Consider the following 19,614-nt stretch of genomic DNA (forward strand, 5'->3'; position numbering starts at 1 on the left):
TCACTCATGACCACTCAGATAGGCTGTGGCAGTCAAACCATGATTGATTAGTATTAAGGGTCCAAACGGAGCCAAGAAAACATTCTTACTTACTGCACGTTCTTCCTGCTGGCATGTAGGGCAACAACAAAGGATTGCCACTCCTGTCTGTTCGGGGCCAGTGTCTACATAGTACCCCAGGTGTGTTGCAGGCTCTTAACCCCCCCCCCCCACTGTCCGACACCAGGTGTTCACTTGGGTCTGCCTCTTCTTCGATTTCCATCCACTGAAGGGAAGTCAAGGTGACGTTGTCCTGCTCTCTTCAGATGACATGTCCGATCCATGACCATCGCCTTCTCATGGTGATGGTGGCCATGTTGTCTTGCCTTCACTAGGCGAGTAGATGTTGGTTGGAGATGGTATAGGGACAGCAGGAAATGCAGTATTTTCTTGCTGTGAGTGTGGAACGTTGACAGCTTATGGAGATCACTTTCTGTCATTCTCCAACATTCAGAGCAATACAGCAGGGTGGACAGGACACAGCTCTGGTACAGTCTTAGCTTGGTGTTGGTGTTGTATTGGGCCAACTTCCAGACGTTGTTGCGTTTTTGGAAGATGCTTACTGAGTCGGCTCATGATGTCACTGCTGGCTCCTCCATCATGTCTGACAATGCTGCCTAGGTAGGTGAACTCTTTGGTTATGGGTAGGTTTGTTCCATCTACTTGGATTGGTGCGGGGTTAGGGACACCAATCAAGAAAACATCCCTAACAGTTGAGGGACATAACAATAAATGAAATAATAAACCAGGCCAAATAGAGAAGAAGCAGGAAAACAGATCAGCCAATAATAAGGTTTTTTATTCACAATAAACAAACTACAACGGAAAACCGACAGTGGAACACTCTCTGGGTAACTTAAACCACTACTTAACCACTAAATTAAACTAACTAAACCAACAATAACACTATAGCTAAACCAAATAACCATAACCAAAAACCAGAAACCAGAAAAACCAGAGCCTGATCAAGTGCGCCTCAACACAGCGGCAATATCCCATCTCAAACATCCACACTTTCCATTACAACTTCAGCTGTTTTAGCCAGAAAGTTCACTGGCTCCCCAACAGAGGGCAACGTATCCTCCGACAAGGCTGGAACAAGCAAAGAATTACACAGGTCACCATCATGAGCTTTCTGTCAGAGAGTCTGAACTCTGGTCAGAGCTCCACCACCACAAATGGAAACATCCACAACCTCAGAAACAGGGTATACTTTCCTGCCCGCAATGTCATTCCCCATAACAAAATCAACACCTCACACATCAATGGGAAAACCAGGGCGGACGGCCACCGAGAAGAAACCAGAACACAGCGGTGATTGAAGATGGACATGGTGGAGATGTGCAGGTATGACACTCATAACTCATGCTCCCTCTCTTCCTTCTCCATTTGAAGGCAAGCTGAATGCACTTTCAACCAGGCATCTAAGCTAGAGCCAGGAGATGACTCCGCAGAGAACGGGACAAACTGTGCCAGAGTGACGAGTCTCTCGTCTGCCTCACCATTTGCTACACCAGCCGCCACCAGCCTGAGGACGTTGCCGCCACAAACTCATCCAACGCAAACGCTGGGCTAGTGATGCTAATGCAACAACCAACACAAAAGCTGAGACCACAGCCACCACTTAGCCCAACTTGATAAGGCTGATGTCTGAACGCACACGCAACAGATTTCACATGCAGGCTTGCCACCAAAAACTTCCACAGGTCCTGCCTTACCGAAACTTCACCTACCTGTTTTCTGGAGTGCGCCAAGTTTGAGGCGACTTGAAAGGCTGAACTCAGTGGCTGGAGCCCTGAAATGCCTACTCCTGACAGGGAAGCAGTGTGAAACACTATCACACCACCACCACCAGCCTGGACTGTTGACACAATGTAGGTTAGCTCCGTGGATTCAAACTCTGCTGTCTCAGCACCAATCCAGATCCATCAGACCAGGTCTTCAACTGTCCAGTGTTGCTGAGTCTGTGTCCACTGCAGCCTCAGGTTTCTGTTCGGCATCGTCTTGTGCTGTTGTAGCTCATCCGCCCACAGGTTGGACGTGTTGAGCATTCTGAGATAATTCTCTGCTCACCACGGTTGTAACGAGTGGTTATCTGAGTGACCATAGCCTTTTCTCCTCTGACCTCTCTCATCAACAAGGTTTTCCCTCCACAGAGCTGCTGCTCACTGGATGCTTTTGTTGTTGCTCCATTCTGAGTAAAATCTCCAGAGACTGTTGTGAGTGAAAATCCAGGAGATCAGCAGTTTGAGAAACAGTCAAACCAGCATCTGACACCTACAGTCATGCTAGGTTCAAGGTCACTGACAATTCTCATTTCTAGTGTGGAGAGAGTTTAATGTGAACATTAACTGAAACTCCTGTGCTGTATCTGCATGACTTAATGCATTGTACTGCTGCCACGTGATTGGCTGGGTGTGAGTGTAGATCCAACTGGACTCAGTCAATCCTTGTTATGGGACACTTCTTGATTTTACTCTTAAGTTTCAACTTTTCATTTCGTCGGTGTGGGGAGAATGTCTATATTTTAACGTGAGAGAACACAGTGACAGTTTCCCAGTGTGAGGGGACGCCGTCTTATCATTTTTAATGAACATTTTGGCACATTTGAACCGTTGTCGAAAAGCCAGGCAACATAACAATTCCAAATATTTGGAGTTTAGCATCTTCTCAGCATATAAGATACAGTACTATAGTTTGGGCAAAACACAGAGAAGAAGAGCTAAACAGAGTCACTGCGTGAGGTTTCTGCAGAGCTGCAGTGAAAGCTCGCCTGTCACCACAACTAAAAAGGCCATCATCTATCAGGTCCCAAGACTCATTGTTGTAGAATTTAGTAGGCTGAACACTCCCTCTATCTCCCTCTCTCCATTCCTCTCCGTCTATCTACCTCGCTCGCTCCTTCTCCCACTGCACTTCTGGTAATGGATTCTGCCTAAATGGGTTCTGAGAAACAAGTGAAGAGAGAAAGAAGAGAGGAGGCAATGTGAGGAAAGAAGAAGAGACGACTTGTTGCTTATGTGCGTGATGTAGATTCATCTGATAGATTTATAACTATGAACTCAGTTACAAGCTAATGAATAATAACTTTTACAATTAACAAAACTCTCAAGATTAGTTTGGATTGATTGGTTGTTTGCAATTTTTGCTGAAAATGTTAATCATTATTAGAACAGTGAGTTGATTTCCATAGTTGTAAAATTGTCAAATGATCACAGTCTGTTTTTATTTTATGACATTGGACAAATTCATACAATATTAATTGCTACATTGCTGTTATCACAGTTGTCTAAACTGATCATACGTTAGACTTTGTTACTGGATATTAACTGTATCTTAACAGGAAGCAGCAATGATGATAAAATAAATAAATAAAAAGGATGAGAAGGTCAGAAGAGAAGGGGGGGTGAAAAGAGAGAAAATGAGGGGAAGAGGAAGAGAGAGCGATGCTGTATGGTTAATGATTTAATGTTAGGCACTTGATGGAATGAAGTGTCTTCATTAGTGGCGCCAAAGTTAAACCCTCTAGTCAGTTAGTCTGTTATTCATTGATTTCTCTGGTCAGCACTAGATTGCTATTGAATATGACTGGCACCAGGGCTTTGTGTGAGTGTGAGTGTGTGTGAGTGTGAGTGTGTGTGTGTGGGTGTGGGTGTGTGTGTGAGGAGCGTGCATTCAAGTCCATTTCAGCTACTGGAAAACTTATTTTTCTGTATACACGTGACCTCTCCACTGGCACACGAGAGAATTTGTTTGTGTACATGTGCATACACGCGCGCGCACGCATACACACACACACACACACACACACACACGATATCAACTAGTTCTTGGAAGACTGTGAAAGATGAGCCTGAAATACATCTGCAGTTAGTAACTGCAGTATTTGTAACAAACATACTCACTGCTACACTCTCGCTGTGAGAGAAGAAGAGATATGATACATTATTTATTCCTGAAGGCTGTTTTGTATGAAACATACAGCTCCATCTGAGCAAAACATAACCAGCAGTAATATCTATGTATCAAAGCTGAAGCGTAGATGACAGAAAAATGTATCTCAAACGCATCTGCTGAATGTGAATGTATAATCTCTCTGTTCTTACATATGCACCTTCGTTATTGCAGTGATCCGTCTTCTCGAGCAGTCACATCTGTTGTCTCTTCTCAACCAAGATGTGTGTGTGTGTGTGTGTGTGTGTGTGTGTGTGTGTGTGTGTGTGTGTGTGCTGTACTGGATAACTCTCTGATATATGGAGTCCTTATGAAAAAGCATGAGTAAATAAGTTGTGAGCATATGAACACTGTGTTTGGGCTACCTGATGTATAGTTTAATAAACCCGCAATATAAATATTTTAAGGTCTACTTAGTATTCTAAACAGCACATAGAATTTGCAGGCATGAGCACGCGCACACACACACACACACACACACACACACACACACACACACACACACACACAAACACATGGGTAATCTACCAACAGTGCCGGTGCAACTACTACTACTACTACTACTAACAACAACAACAAGGAAATGAATAATAATAATAATAATATTAATAATAATAAATAAAAAAAAAATTAAGTCTTGATAGTCAATGTTACAATCAACATCTTCTTTCATCATTCTGTCTCCAAGTATTAAAATAATGGAACAATAGAAATGCATCATCTCTGTCTCATGCATCGATGGATGAGTGGTTAAGTTCCTGGAGGTGGATCAGCTGAGGCCAGGTGTGGCTTCAAGACATGGCGGAAAATATAAACTGTAATTTTGGAAAAAAAAAAGATTAAAGTATTTTGAATTTTTAATTCCAGGTCCAATGTACATAGAGTACAAACTGTATCTACTCCATAGTTTTCCTTAAATTAACAGGAATTCTTGCTACTTTTGTGTGGTACTGTTGAGAGGATATGTATCTACTTTTTAATTAGATCAATTAGTTATTGATTAGATCCATTCACACTTCAAACTGTGCGAGCAATAAGGCAGAAACTGGCCAGAGGAAAGTGTGAAGCAATTAGCATTAAAGTCTGAGTAAGAGAGAAAAAACAGGCTGTCCTATAGTCAAGATTATATGGTAAATATAAATAAAATATATGTATAGACAATGATGTTCTCTTTTATTAAACAGTTAACCATTACCTGTGAGGGCTTTTCCATTATGGGGGTTGTAGTCACACCAAGCAGCTGTGAGCAGCAACAATAAGGTGTTTACCTGAATTTCTAATGAAGTTCTACTAACTTGATTAACTCACTGCATTTGCTATGAGTTCTTCACAATAAAAGTAGAACAACTCAGGCTATTTTACTTCAACTTGATGTGTGTGTGTGTGTGTGTGTGTGTTAATGACACAAAATGAGAGAATGACAGAAAGAGGGGTAGACCTTATAATAAGAATTTGTCAGTCAGCAAAATATCAGAAAATGCAATCAGATGCAAATATATCAGGATGTTTTGGGGGATAATTTTTTCAATAAGCATTAGAAATAACCAGTTTATTTGGTTTTATATGGCAGCAACAACTCGTATTAGCACAACTGTGCACCTCAATTTGTAGCCATAATTTCACTAATGTATGAACACAAGCAACAGCAATTCTCTAAATACTACAAACAATATGTTACCAATGGATATAAATGTTAGCATTTTTATATTTTACTGTATGGTATTAGCATTATGCTAAGCGAGTGAATGATGATGGAGGAGAATTTGAACCAAGTCCAGATCATGCCTGAAACACCATTCTGACTAAAATATACAATATAGGACCAGAATATTCCATCGCCATGTTGTAGTTCAGATCATCCCACTTATAAACCCTCACTGAGCACATCAGCTGTGGCCATTGTTCATTCCTTTTAAGAGCTGCAATGATTTCTAAAGATCCTGCCAACTTGTGTCCAGTGATGGCTGAACAATAACATTACTTAGAAAAGTGAGAATCACTAATTTCCTTTCTCTAACTATCCAGAGGCCGCAGTTAGAAAAGATAAAAGGAAAGTAGTGGAATCAAAAAAAATTGAGACAAATACAGAGATACTGAGTAAAAAGGAATGGAGAGACAGACAGGGAGAAAAGATGAGGCTAAAAAAAAAAAGAAAGATTGCACACAGCTCGTCTCTACACACACACACACACACACACACACACACACACACACACACACACAGAGTGAGCCATGTTAGGACTGATTATTTTCTCTAAAAAAAAATCCAACCCACAATCTCTCCTGTCTCCACAAAGCTCTTTATCTATGTTGTTTGACTGTGAGTGTGTAATTCAGTAGGAAAATGTGAGTGTTGCTCTATCAGAGAAACTGACAACAATCCTGAATGCAAAATAATTACAGGCCAAATAATCTGCTCTAGTTTGGCATTGTTATGTATGAATGGAATTCTGCTTTGGCAATGGATCACATCCCTGCACCTTTCAAAATAAAGCAGCCACTGAACTGAATTGAACCAAACTGAATTTCATTGAAAGAGTGAGAGCACACAGGGTATGAACAGATCCATCCATCATTATCTGTTTTATGTCCCTGTCTGTCTCCATCTGTCTGCCCTCCTGTTTGTGGCTCTGTCAGAGAGACCCTTTGAGCTGACACCTCCCACCCTCTGGATGCTCTGCAGCTGACAGGTGGCAGCGGATGCCATTTTCCATTTGCCTTATACATTAGCGTTTACCATGTTAGCAGCTCACCTCACACTTTAACCAAGTCGTGCATGTGCCCCTACAACTGCTTGTACTGCACTATACTGCCAAAAGTATGTGGACACCCAAACATTACAACTATGTGTGATTGTTACACATCTCAACATTATGAGCATTAATATGCAGTTATATTATGGCAAGGCTTTCCACAACAGTTTTGAAATCTATCTGTGAGAATTTTCCCCCACTGACTCACAAGCACATTAGTGAGGTCCAACCCTGATGTGGGGGGAGTATGTGGACAGGAGTCGTGTCTTATTAGTGTGCACGTGGCTCCACTCATCTGTCAATTAAATCCCCAAAACTTGCTAAGGGTTGCAAGACAGGACAGTCTCATCTCAAAAATAACCTAAATGACCAAAACTTCCAACAGTTCCTCCAACCTGAACAACCACACAGGTCGTTTGTTCACCCCTCTGATAGGAGGACAGTGTCTCCTGAAATAGCAACCCTACGGTGGCAGGTGTGCTAAATCTCGGTTGTCATGATTACAATAATAAACACGCGAACTGTACCAACAGCGGCGTGCCTAACTTTGTCGTCACGGTTACCATAATAGCGGTCATGGCTTGGTTATGTTTAGGAAAAGATGGGGATTTGGGTTAAAATAAGTACTTCCTCAATATTACATGGTCTTTGTTGTCATGGTTACAATATAAACATTTTTCTGGGGCCTTGGTAAATGAAATATCTATAAACCCTGCACTGTCCCAGGGTCCCTGTCCAGCTTTAAACAACTATGTCAGATTTAATAAACTCTACTTTTTGCATTTCCTCTACTTTCCTCAGAAACGGTGGGAAAATGAAGGTAGTCTGAAGTATAGGATTATGTATATAATAAAATATAATTAATGTTTACAGTACATGTATGTTGCATTTTGTATTTAGCGGTTTTGGAAATAGTTTTTATGCTTCGGTAAAATAGTTTTTCTTAAACTGCCATGCCAATAAAGAACCACTGAAGTGATTTGAATTATGTAATAAATCAAGGACTTTTTCTTGACATTTACATGAATTATTATTTATTTTGAAGTTATTCTGGTTGCCTGAGAGGTCTATGATCCTCTTTGAGCATTATGGTGTGTGTGTGTGTGTGTGTATCTATATAATAGCTAAGGTTATAGTGTTAAGCAGCTTAGCAATAGCAAATGGATTAAGTGTTTTGTTGACACATAGTAAGGTAATCTGGTTAGCAAAGACAAGATACACACCTCTTCCTCTCTGTCTGCCTGTCTGCTTCCATCCCTTGTATTCTATGCTTCCATTTACCATTACATCACGTCTTTCTCACGCTTCCAGTTTATCTCGTGTACCTTGCTCTCTACACACGTACACACGCCATAAACACACAATCACACACGCACAAAGGGGACACATTTAGAATTAAAGAGATTAGACAGCTAATATAGTTTAAGTTCATTGCTATAAGACAAAGCCAGACGTCTGTAGCCATCTAAAGCCAGGCAACATAATAGTATCTGTAGTGTAGTTCACACATGCTGGACACTACATGGACATGTTTCCTCCAACGACTGGCATTTAGCATTTTTGATAATTAACTCTCCAGTTCCTCTGTTCTTATTTAAAAGGATTAAAAAATGTGCGTCTGAGGACTTCCTCAATGAAAGACACACCTGTATCAGTGTGTTGACAACAGAAAATGTTAATGTATCTTTGTTTTTCTGTCCCTGAGGTTGAGATCACCAATATCAAGTAACCAGGCGAGCAGCAGCTGGGCACCCAGGGGTCGAGACGCCACAAAAGAGTTTATGTTTGCCGGTGTGTGTGCGCATGTTTGTGTGTGTGTGTGTGTGTGTCCACTGGGGAGCCGGCCAGACGTCTCTGGTCTAATATTTCCTCTCAGGAGAACAAACAATGCAGAGAGGTTTCTCCCTCTCCTTGTTCGGCCTTTATTCTCCACTGTCCTTGGTTCTCTTTAGAATTGCTTTGTGTTATCTTTTCCTCCTCTCCCATCCTTTCTTCTCCTCTCCCATTTTACTCTACCTCCTGCTTATCTATTCTTTCTCTCACTTCCTCTCGCAGTGGAACTGGCGACAGAATATAGTTTGTTGTTACTGTACACACAAAAAACACATTCACGCACCCATACACACACACACACACACACACACACACTGCATGCTGCAATACCAGGGTCAGTGTCAAGGGACAGCGCAACAACAGGTGTCTCAACAGAGGCTCATTCACAATCATGTCTCCTAGAAATGTCATTTATATTCAACTGAACTCCAACAGCCAATGAATTTGGTAGGTAACATATTTCCGGATTCATTTTTCTAGCGATGTAATGAGGAAATTTATGTATTTGGCAAGTTGTAAATATGCTGATACTGAACGTATAATTAAAATGTTCACAGACAATGTGTTTTTTTTTTTTCCAGAATATCTTTTCATGTATTACAATACCCGCTTGTAGTGACTACAGATTTTCTGGACTTTTATTGTGGTTATGTTTAGACTCTCATGGGTCCTGGTTAAGATGAGGAAAGATCCTGGTCTGCTTTAATACAAAATAAGTGACACTGACTTGAGACACAACATATTCTTAAGTCTTATCTTAACTTCTGTGCTTTTGTTGCCAGAACAGAACCACAGACAGAACTCCAAACCCTGGTCTCTGGTGTGACAGCCGAGCACTTTGTACGCCTTCCATCCACGCCTACACACTCCTGGTGACTCCGCTGTCTTTACAAAAAAAACTGTGCGGCTTCGTTCATTATACAAAAGGCTGCCTCTGAACGCATGGGAGGTAGTGAATACATTTCCTCCAAAGTTTAGTTGTGTATAAACACTTCTAGGAGACGGGGTTGCCATTCAGAAAGTGAATAACAATGTGCAAAACCCATGAATAAAAACTTAATGTCTAGAACTCGGGTAGAGAAGAACATGAATCACAAGAGATATTATGCTGTGCCTTGTGATCTTAAACCTAATCAATTGGACACTAGATTTAAAAGTTGAATTACCAAAGGAATAACAACATTTTACGCTATAACAGATAAGTGACAACTGAATGATTTTCAATCCTTGAAAGAAATGCTCTGAAAAAGCAAGACTTTTATTTTGACCGAGTTACTAAAAGTTACCACAGAGCACGTTCAAAATAAATGGGAACTTGAAGGTAACTTTGAGATCCGAGAGGAAGAACGGTACAGCTGCTGTAACTTTCAATGGAAACGCACTAACTCACACACATGCAGAGAATTTGGATGGAAGTGTCTAATTAGATTTGGATAGATTTATTACCTCAAAGCAGAAAGCCAGTCATGGTCAAAATGGGTTTCCTATATACGATGACCCTTGGTTCTTTGTCTGTTAGGCTGGACGATTATTCTTGTACGCAGGTATGTGTATATACACATTTCTTGTCTTTTTTTTCTGTCTTGATATTTAGATAACTTCCTGAACTGTCTCCCAGCACATTCATGCACACATGGCTTAAAATATATCCCTCTTTCACATTGTAAAATAGTTCTGGGAAATTCTATTGAATACATTTTGTTTAAAAAAAAAAGAGGAAAAAGGATGTTGCTAAAAGAAGGCTTTTTGGCCACGGTGTTCATTTACTGCTGACGTGTGTTACTGACGGTCTGTAAATGCAGGGCTACATTTCTGTTCCCACATAAAAGAAAGTGAATAATGTATCAAAATTTCCATCTGAAGTTCTAACGCTCATTCTGACAAGACTCTGAAGGAAGATTCTACATGTGCTGGAGTTTCAGGACTTGTGTTCGTCCTATAAACTTTACCCCAATAGTTCCTGGGGCATCACAGAGCTCTGCCTGGAGAACAGGATATTTTTTGGAGACATCCCAGGGACCAAAGCTGAACTGATTACTCTCACATATCTGATTCTATGCTGGTCAAATTTACACTCATGTGCTACACAGTGATTCATATCGCACAGACAACAACAGCACAACCACAGCCACAGCTACACACACACACACACACACACACACACACACACAAACACACACCATGAGTGAAGATAACTCAAAGCTCACAATCTGTAAAACCTGTAAGGTCACAAAGGAAGGACCACGGAAACATTCAGGACAGCAAACTTCATCAGACACTTGAAACACCGTCACCCTGCTGATCATGTCCAACTTCAAGAAGTTAGCAAAGGCAAAGAGGATAAACTAACGCCACGGCGATGACCTCACCTGTGCAGGACGGCTACCTGCTGAACTGCCGCATGTGTACACACCGCCAGCGTGACTGCTGTGCCTTTGGATAACGGCCATCAATAATTATAGAGGGAGAGAGAGAGAGAGAGAGAGAGAGAGAGAGAGAGAGGGCGCGCCCTTCACCTAGTTATTTAAAAGTTAATAGTCAGTGTTTTATTATGAACACACGATCGACTTGTCAGTTAAAGAAAAGATCAAAAACGTAGTGAAGCTGTTAATTGTGGTTCTTAGAAAGAGTCGGCAGGTCCAACTTAAAAATCAGAGAATGGATTCCACGCATCTTGAGAAAGTGTGTGTTAGCATCTGAGCCACTTCACCTCCAAAACACACACAACTGACTGAGAGCAAGCATGGATGCTGACTTCTTGCAAGACTTTTCAAAATGAGCCACACACACACACACACACACACACACACACACACACACACACACACACACACACACACACACACACAGCTGCATTTTAAAGAGTCAATTAGCCTTTGAAAACTTGACGACTACTCACTTTTAGAGATGGGAAGTGTATCCTCCAGAGCACTAACATCCACAGCATAATGCTATTTAATAAAAACATTATCAAACTTAATATAGGAAATACAATGACTCAGCACTTTATCTCTCTGTTAATTACAGCATCACATCTTCTAATGAAAATCATCTAGCTTATTGAAAAATATTGTGTATTTGTGTGTGTGTGTGTGTGTGTAATAAACAAGTCCTTCATTAAGAATAAAATTTACACCTGTTCGAGAAAACTAACTCATGGATAATTAATAGGCTTCACATATACGTGCACAAGAACAACACACACACACACACACACACACACACAAATGAACTATTTTATATTGAATTATTATTATTATTATTATTATTATTATCACATATATATATATATATTTATATATATATATATTCTCATCTACTGCCCCAGCCTCATACCCCACCAACCACCAGAAAGGACACTAAGCTGAGGTGTACAATTACAGTAAATATCAATGTGACAGAGCTACTGTTTCACCTTATTCCAAGTGTCAGTGTTTTTTTTGTTTTTTTTCTGTTTCATTTATTTCGGTGATTTAAATAAAAACCAAAAAAATGTCTGTTTTTTGTAATTGCAAAAATGTTATTTAGTCTATTCACTGACTGCTGAAATATATTACATCTGTTACTTTTTTATTCATGTATTATCCATTAAAAAGGCTTCACAAATCAGAATAATTTAGACACACCAGTCTCTAATGAATAGAGAGGAAAACATTCTATAATTGAACACTGATAATTATTCTTTTTTATACAGACCAAATAGAAAAAAAGTCATAGTTAAAATGTTCCCTCGCTAACAAAACACACTGACATTAACCACCATCACTGCAGTTAATGTCTTAAGATTATGAGATGAGAAAAATTCGGCAGCAGCCGAACAAAAAAGTGAGAACGCCTCATCCTTTCCCTCACACACACAAATACCACAACCAGCAGAGTCACAGCAGGACATGAGAGTCGCCTCATGTAGCTGATTTTCCTTTTTGGTTTTTTGGAGAAAAAAAAAAATGGATATCAAGATTTAATTGTGATTTCACCAGAGAAAATGTTAAATTAAAGAAAGGAGAGGACGGGAAGACTCTTGTCTCTGTTGAGACCGTGAAACCACCAGAGTAAAAAAGGTCAAAACCTGCAACTTTATTTTCGTCATTTTATTTTCTTTTTAAATTTGATTAAGAGTTGAATCTTTGAACCTTTGAATCATTAAAAATGTGTTCCAGACTTATCACAAATATTCCTTCTTATCAGTGTCAAGACGGGCCTGAAGCATAAATAGAGAGTATGCAACCGGACGTTAAAGTTAGTGCGTACCTATCCTGTTAAAATGAGAATAATACACAATCTTGCATAATTTTGAAAGACCAGAATCAAAACTGAAAAGTAGAAATAAAATAAAAAAAGAATGAGTAAATGTGCAAGAGAATGTCCAGTTTTAACAATTACTAGACTAAAATTGTATCATAATCCACTCCTCTAAATTTAAAGTTAAATTAACACCTTGATTTTGAGCACAGAGAGGGAAAGAAAAGCAACAAGAGGTGAAAAGTGAAGACGATGTCCTACCGTTGTCGCTGTCTGACTTGTTGTCGTGCTCGGTGTCAGTGAGAGTCAGCACTGAGTTGGAGCGGCTGGACAGACAGGAACTCCTCCCGGACGATTTGCTCAGACCGCCGCGGCCCCATAGCCGCATGGCGCGCTCTGGTGACATCACGGCCTGACTGTCGGTATCCAGGTCCGGGGCTGTTCCAACCGAGAAGCCGCGGTGGGGGAGGCCCATCTCAGAGCAGAAGGCCAGGCCGCGACGTGAAGGTGGCTCGCAGATCCCCAGCTGACGGAGACTGAAATGCTGACCTGAGACAGAAACAGGTGTATATATTATACAAACCTATTCACAGGTACATGTTTCACTTCACATTCATGTTAATTACTGTGGATACTAAGAATCGCATGTTGTGGATTCATGTTTTTCACAAATAAACATACAATATAGAAGCATAAGTGAAATCTCCTAGTAGAATGAAAAACGACTCAACTGATTCTACGATGTTGAAATAACTGATTTATACATAAAAAAGTCATACAGACACAAAATTATACACAACAAATCCTCACGTTTGTGAAGCTGGAACCACAGAATATTTGGCATTTCTGCATGATAAATTAGATTAGAATTAGACTTAATCAAAAAAGCTCCCTTTATTTTCTTAATTAACTGACTAAATGTCATACTTATATAAAGACATTACCACCACAGACACACTTAGTCGTGTATTCCAGAGTGTGTGTGGGTAAGTATGTAACAAAGAAGATTCTCAGTTAGGAAAGAAAGTGGCCGTGTCCTGAACAGAGAGCCTGACTGAAAAACCTACAAATATTATTTCGTTGTAATATTCTAGCGACAGAAACCCAGGAAACCAGACAGAGAAGGTGAACACTTATTGACAAGGTCTCTTAAATCCCATGTAATCGTTACAGGAGAAGAGACAGAGAACAAGAACCTCAAGCCTGGAGGCTGTTAAAGAATAAACTGAAAATGTCTTGCAGCTCATGTTTGGATGTACATCTATAATATCATGAATTGAATCATTTGTCCAGATCGAAATTAAATAAAAAACATATTGACATACTCATATAAGAATCATTAATTAGAAAAAAAACACAAGTAAATGAGGGAATTTACTTCTGAAAAAATAATATGTTTTTTTTCCTCAAAAGTTGAGCATTTTCATAATGAACAGATACACAGATATCTCAGACTTTATATATATATATATATATATATATATATTGTAAGGTTTCTCAACCAGTAATAACTGTCAGATCTTTGTTAAACGCTCAGCTGTCCACCTATTGAAACACTGATGTCATCAAACAGAAATGTAATATATATACATACATACAGTATGTCCCTGCCATATATGTCACCTATATCATTATTACATATATACATCCTCTGGATAAATGAACATATAAGTTTAGGACATATATGACATAACCACAGCAATTTGTATATGTACATGTGAATCTTTATATGCTGTAACATGTTGCAACCATAAATGTTAACAATATATATTTAATTTATATTTGCAAATTGATTTAAACATGTATATTTTCACATTCTGGGGAAGTGGTCTCAGACTTATGGACACTACTGGACAATATAAGCATACATTATTAAATATGCATATTTGTCTTGGCTAGACATGTATGTCAATGTGTGAAACTGTTCCAATTTCTAACAGGTTTGATATAGAATTGTTACATTATGTACTTTTATTTAATATGTACATATATGTCATGTATGGAAATTCAATATATGTACATATCATATATTTGCGTATGGGATGAGACTCTGGCTGCTTAATGACACAGAATGAATTTTTACAACATTGGTTATGAATGGAGAGATGTTAATCTAAACAGAGATTTTAATTAAATTCTATAAAACACATGCATTCATGAATGAAATGAAGTGGTCTATATGAACAAAGCTGGAAGATGAAAATAATAAATAAACACAGTTTTTAAACCCTTTTTTTCTTTTGTAACTCCAGTATATTGTTCATGGCAGTAATTACCATAGTGTGGTTCCTATTGAGAAATAGGAGAATGTAGTGTAATTGAGTGTAAGAATGCTGTGATTATTTTGAATACGTAAAAATAACTGATGCAAATGCAAAGTGTGAACTCACAACAGAAAGAAGATGCAATGCGGCAAGAAATATGTGTTAAATATCTGCCTGGAAAAAAAAAAAGATTTGCTTTAAAGTGCCAGTAGTTTTATTTGTCACTTGTTAGCATCATATACTCACAATATAATGAGAGATGCTTAATGGCTGCAGGGCTGCAGGCCTTTTGGTAATTACATGTGATGGAATGTTTTTTTGTAAGAATAAAAAAAAGTCAGAACCAAAAAGAGCATGCGTGCGTGTTTAAAAGTGGCTTCTGTATCTTCATTTCCATTTTCCTGTAACATTTGGAAAGTGTTTCATGAGTGGATTACACATTCTGAACACTTTTCTCATTAAATTGAATAAATCATCAGGAGTAACTCTTTCACGTCGAATGGAAATGGGCTGAAATCAGGTTCAAATAATGTGTAATAATCCTTTAAAATATAAATGAAAAGAAGACAAACAAATTATCGGTAAAATCTGAGTATGTGCCTCTTCATCTTTAATCAGCAAATGAAAAGGGATATTATAAAAGCTTTCTGTAATTAATGGCACAACAAGAGATAACGAGTGCTGCCGTTCAATTAAAAGTTATATTAATTTTAAATTAGCTCCAATTAGGCCAGCAGTGAAAACCAAGGTGATAAGATGATTGAGTAATTATGAATTTTTCATTTCTCAAATATTGATGCCGTGTTAATTGGAGTTGGAGAACAATGGAAGCAATCTGTGGTGAAAGCATTTTTTTCTTTTAATGTGCTATTTTTACCCACCTCTCTATTTCTTTCACAAGACGTTTTTGACGGTCACTGTGTCAGCGGTTCATCAAAGCCTAACACACCTTCACATTTAACACACCTTCACATTTAACACACCTTCACATTTAACACACCTTCACCATCTCTGTCTGTCTCATCCAGGACCATTCATGTGTTAAACACGTTTCATCCAAATATAAATCCACAAAGTTGGGAACGAATACATGCCCAAGCACCAAATAACAAAGTACTAAAACTTTAGCTAGATATATTTATATATAGCAAATCAGGATTTACATTCTGTTCAAATGTTATATATATGTTTGGGGAGAAAGATTGATAACTGAGTAGTGGAGAAGGGGTAGGTTTAAATAAGCATATGCTTCATCCTACTCCTTTTCGGACATGTTGGGTTCACATTATTATTTTTGTTTTGATTATTGTTATTGGATTTGTTTGTTTTTCAGTTTACTTTGTTGTGTTACTCGCACATGTTCGAGATAAACTAAATAAACTAAACTAAACTAAATGTATGTCTTTTTTTAAATTTATCAATTAATAAATAATGTGACAACAAACAACAAAAAATTAGGAGTAGTAGACAGGTTTTAACACATAGCTCATTGGTGAAATACTGTGACAAGCCAAAAAAAACCCCAAAAAAACCAAACATCCACACAGAAGACAAGTGTATAAATGTAATATCAATAATGGGCAAACGTACATATGATATTTTGAAGCTGTTGTGCTGATGTATGTGGTGTTGTATGAGAAGAGCCAGGGTGTGGAGATTAGTGTGGTGTGGTTTGTGAGTGTGTGTGTGTGTGCGTGCGTGAGTTCTAGCAGTCGTGTCTTTATAATAATGATTACTAAGTAGTATGATAGTAATGTAGCTATAATAATAATCATACATTAAAGAAACTCCAAAAGGAAATAAAGACCATATATGTAACACAGTAACTGTAATTGGATCATGTTTGATACATATATGATTGTATGCTCTATGAACAGAATACCAGTTTAGTTCAACATAAATAGATTTGAGTCTTGTTGTTTTGAGTGTGTGAGGGCAGCGTATGTGCCTGTGAACTGCATGTGTGTGTGTAGACTCTCACCTTGTCTGCTGTAATCATCCTGTTCACGGTGAACCATGTCCTTGTGTCCCTTGGTCGTTCCGTACAGTAACCTGTCGACAACCCAGGACAAAAGTGATCAGCTGTGTTACTACAAGGAAGGACAGCCACTGATTTTCATTGGATGATCAAGGGTTTCTGTTAGAAAATGTAGCATTCTGCTAAAATTGATGTTTATTCACTGAGATGAAAGCAGACATGAGGTGCCTCAGTCATACATATACAATACGTTTTAATTGCTACTGTAGCTCCAGCAACAAACTACTGAATACTCTAAAACTGTCAATCAAGATGACATGTTGTGATGACATCAAAGTGCTCGGGTTCAAACTCTCTTATGACGTTTCTCCTTCTAAAGGTATCTTGTCTACAGAAATGCATGTCTGCTGTCTACAGGGGTGTGTTCACTATAGTAAGGGAGAACATGGGAATTTAAAATAGTAAGTCATTATTTCAATCCTCACAAGAGAACAGAAACTGTAGCTACCAGTTCCTCTGTGGAATGATCAGCAGAGATATGACTGGACCCAAACCTGCTCCAGCTTAAATCATGACGATCGTTTGATGACATGTTGTGGTGCATTACATATCTATAACACAAGTTTAATATTATCCATTGGGTTAGACAAAATGGAACATTAAAATGTATGTAATCCTAGTTCTAACCTGGTCTGGTCTTGGTGCTGGTCAAAGGCCTTCAGTGTTTCACTGGAGGAGTAGGACTTCTGAGTGGGGACCCGGAGTCCTTGAGAGCCAATAGCACAGTCTTCACTGTCCCCTGATGAACCTAGCATAATAATAATAATAATAATAATAATAATAATAATAATAATAATATTTATTATTATAATAAACTTTATCTATATAATACTTTTCAACCATAAAAATGCATAAAATTATAAAAATCAGTCTATTGAAAATTAAAAGATAAATAACAGGAATAAGTCTCATTAAAACAACAAATACAACCAGCCTGTAGAAATGGGTTTTAAAAATGCTTTTTAAAGAGAGGTAGACACACCCACACACGCATGCACGCACGCAGGCACGCAGGCACGCACGCACGCAGGCACGCACGCACGCACGCAGGCACGCACGCACGCACGCACGCACGCACGCACGCACGCACGCACGCACGCACAATAAAACAAACTGCCACATTTTGTTCGACTGCTGCTGTAATACTTAATGGAGATATATGCAGGGTGCAGGGTGTCATAGAATGTGACTGAGAGAAGTAACACAAATTAAACTTTGTTCATGATTGAAAGAACAAAACAGAGAAGATGGAGTGAAGTAAAAACCACAGTAAATATTCTGAATAAAATCATTGCTTGAAAAGTTTATGAAAGACCACTGGCAGAGTGTGACACCCTTATCGGGACGAGGATGACATTAGAGGACTAATAATGATCGTGACTACGTGGCTGCATTAGTCTGGTGCTCTGTATGTTTTTTGTGAATGAGTCAAGATGAAGAAAAGATGAAGAAAAAGTCTTTTCATTATTCAGATTCTACACATGTAATATTTTTTTCATTTTATGAATAAACAGTAATGACAGCAAAGTCACTGCTGGGACTGCCATTACAGTTTGGAGAGGTGTTTTGCTTACAGTATTACAAATGCAATGTAATTAACATTATAGTAAAGCTGCTTTCCAGCCCTGTCTCATTCCATCAGGTGACCAATCAATAACCAGACTCATGCAGGAAACACTTGTGAGTCCTCGCTCTGAGCTCCTCTATGAGCCTCCTCCCTCCTCACTCCTCGTCTCCTCTGAGACACAGACCTCGATCAATTTCCAGGTTCCTGGAGGAGCAAGGATTGGGAGGAAGCACAAACTAGCTGAATGGAAAGCACAAAGAACGGAGAAGAATGCAGAGTGAGAAACCTCAGTGGGCTGGACTCAGCGGTCTATAAATCAGATGCGGAAAGATCTTCTCGCTCTCTCCTCCTGGACGACTTTAAAAGAACAACATGCCCCAAAGGTTTTCGATGACGTTGGACTCATGGCCCTGAGTTCCGTCTTAACGGGGGTCTTTAAAAAAGAATCGTCTCTCAGTAACTCTCAGTTAGAGCCTGCGGATTCTGATCACCTCCAGATGTGGAAGCCATGTGTGTCTCCAAAAAGCTGTGCGGCCTTGTGCCTCTCACAACCACACCGTCAGAACATCCGACAAGAAGCTGCTGATGCACGGCGAGGGGAGCTGTGCAGAACAGCCTCAGGCACAGAAAACACATCCAGAACCTTTTCTGCATGAAGAGAACTCAGGGGCCAATTGTGTTGTAAATCATCTCACATGACTCTACTCAGCCAATCAAATCTGTGCATTCTGATAAGCACTGTGTGTTCTCAGACTGTACACAGGGGTTGTTTTGCGATTTGACAGTCAGTTGTTGACTACATACAGACACTGATACAACTACTGGTAATCATAATGTAAGTTAGTCATTATGACATCATGATGTCCTGGACCAATGCTCGAGGAACTTTTCTCTAACCCCTAATCTAATCACTTTGTTTCAAGG

The 19,614-nt window shown here is 39.2% G+C and overlaps 1 protein-coding gene across 1 annotated transcript in view; it reads right to left on the minus strand.

Annotated features, from left to right (window-relative positions):
* Positions 1-1,663: 1,663 nt before the first annotated feature.
* LOC147817190 (teneurin-3-like) overlaps positions 1,664-19,614 on the minus strand; it is a 38,815-nt gene continuing 20,864 nt past the window's right edge. Inside the window, exons 3-7 of the mRNA XM_087171481.1 lie at positions 17,751-17,871; positions 17,067-17,137; positions 13,073-13,370; positions 1,773-1,849; positions 1,664-1,689 (exon numbers count right to left, since the gene is read on the minus strand). Of these exons, the coding sequence (XP_087027607.1) occupies positions 1,664-1,689; positions 1,773-1,849; positions 13,073-13,370; positions 17,067-17,137; positions 17,751-17,871 (593 nt within the window). The remainder of the gene's footprint in view (positions 1,690-1,772; positions 1,850-13,072; positions 13,371-17,066; positions 17,138-17,750; positions 17,872-19,614) is intronic.

The sequence above is a fragment of the Seriola lalandi genome, unplaced genomic scaffold (genome assembly GCF_002814215.2).
Source record: "Seriola lalandi dorsalis isolate HSWRI2012SDOR001 ecotype SW California unplaced genomic scaffold, Sedor1 jcf7180002055006, whole genome shotgun sequence".
Lineage (NCBI taxonomy): Eukaryota > Metazoa > Chordata > Actinopteri > Carangiformes > Carangidae > Seriola > Seriola lalandi.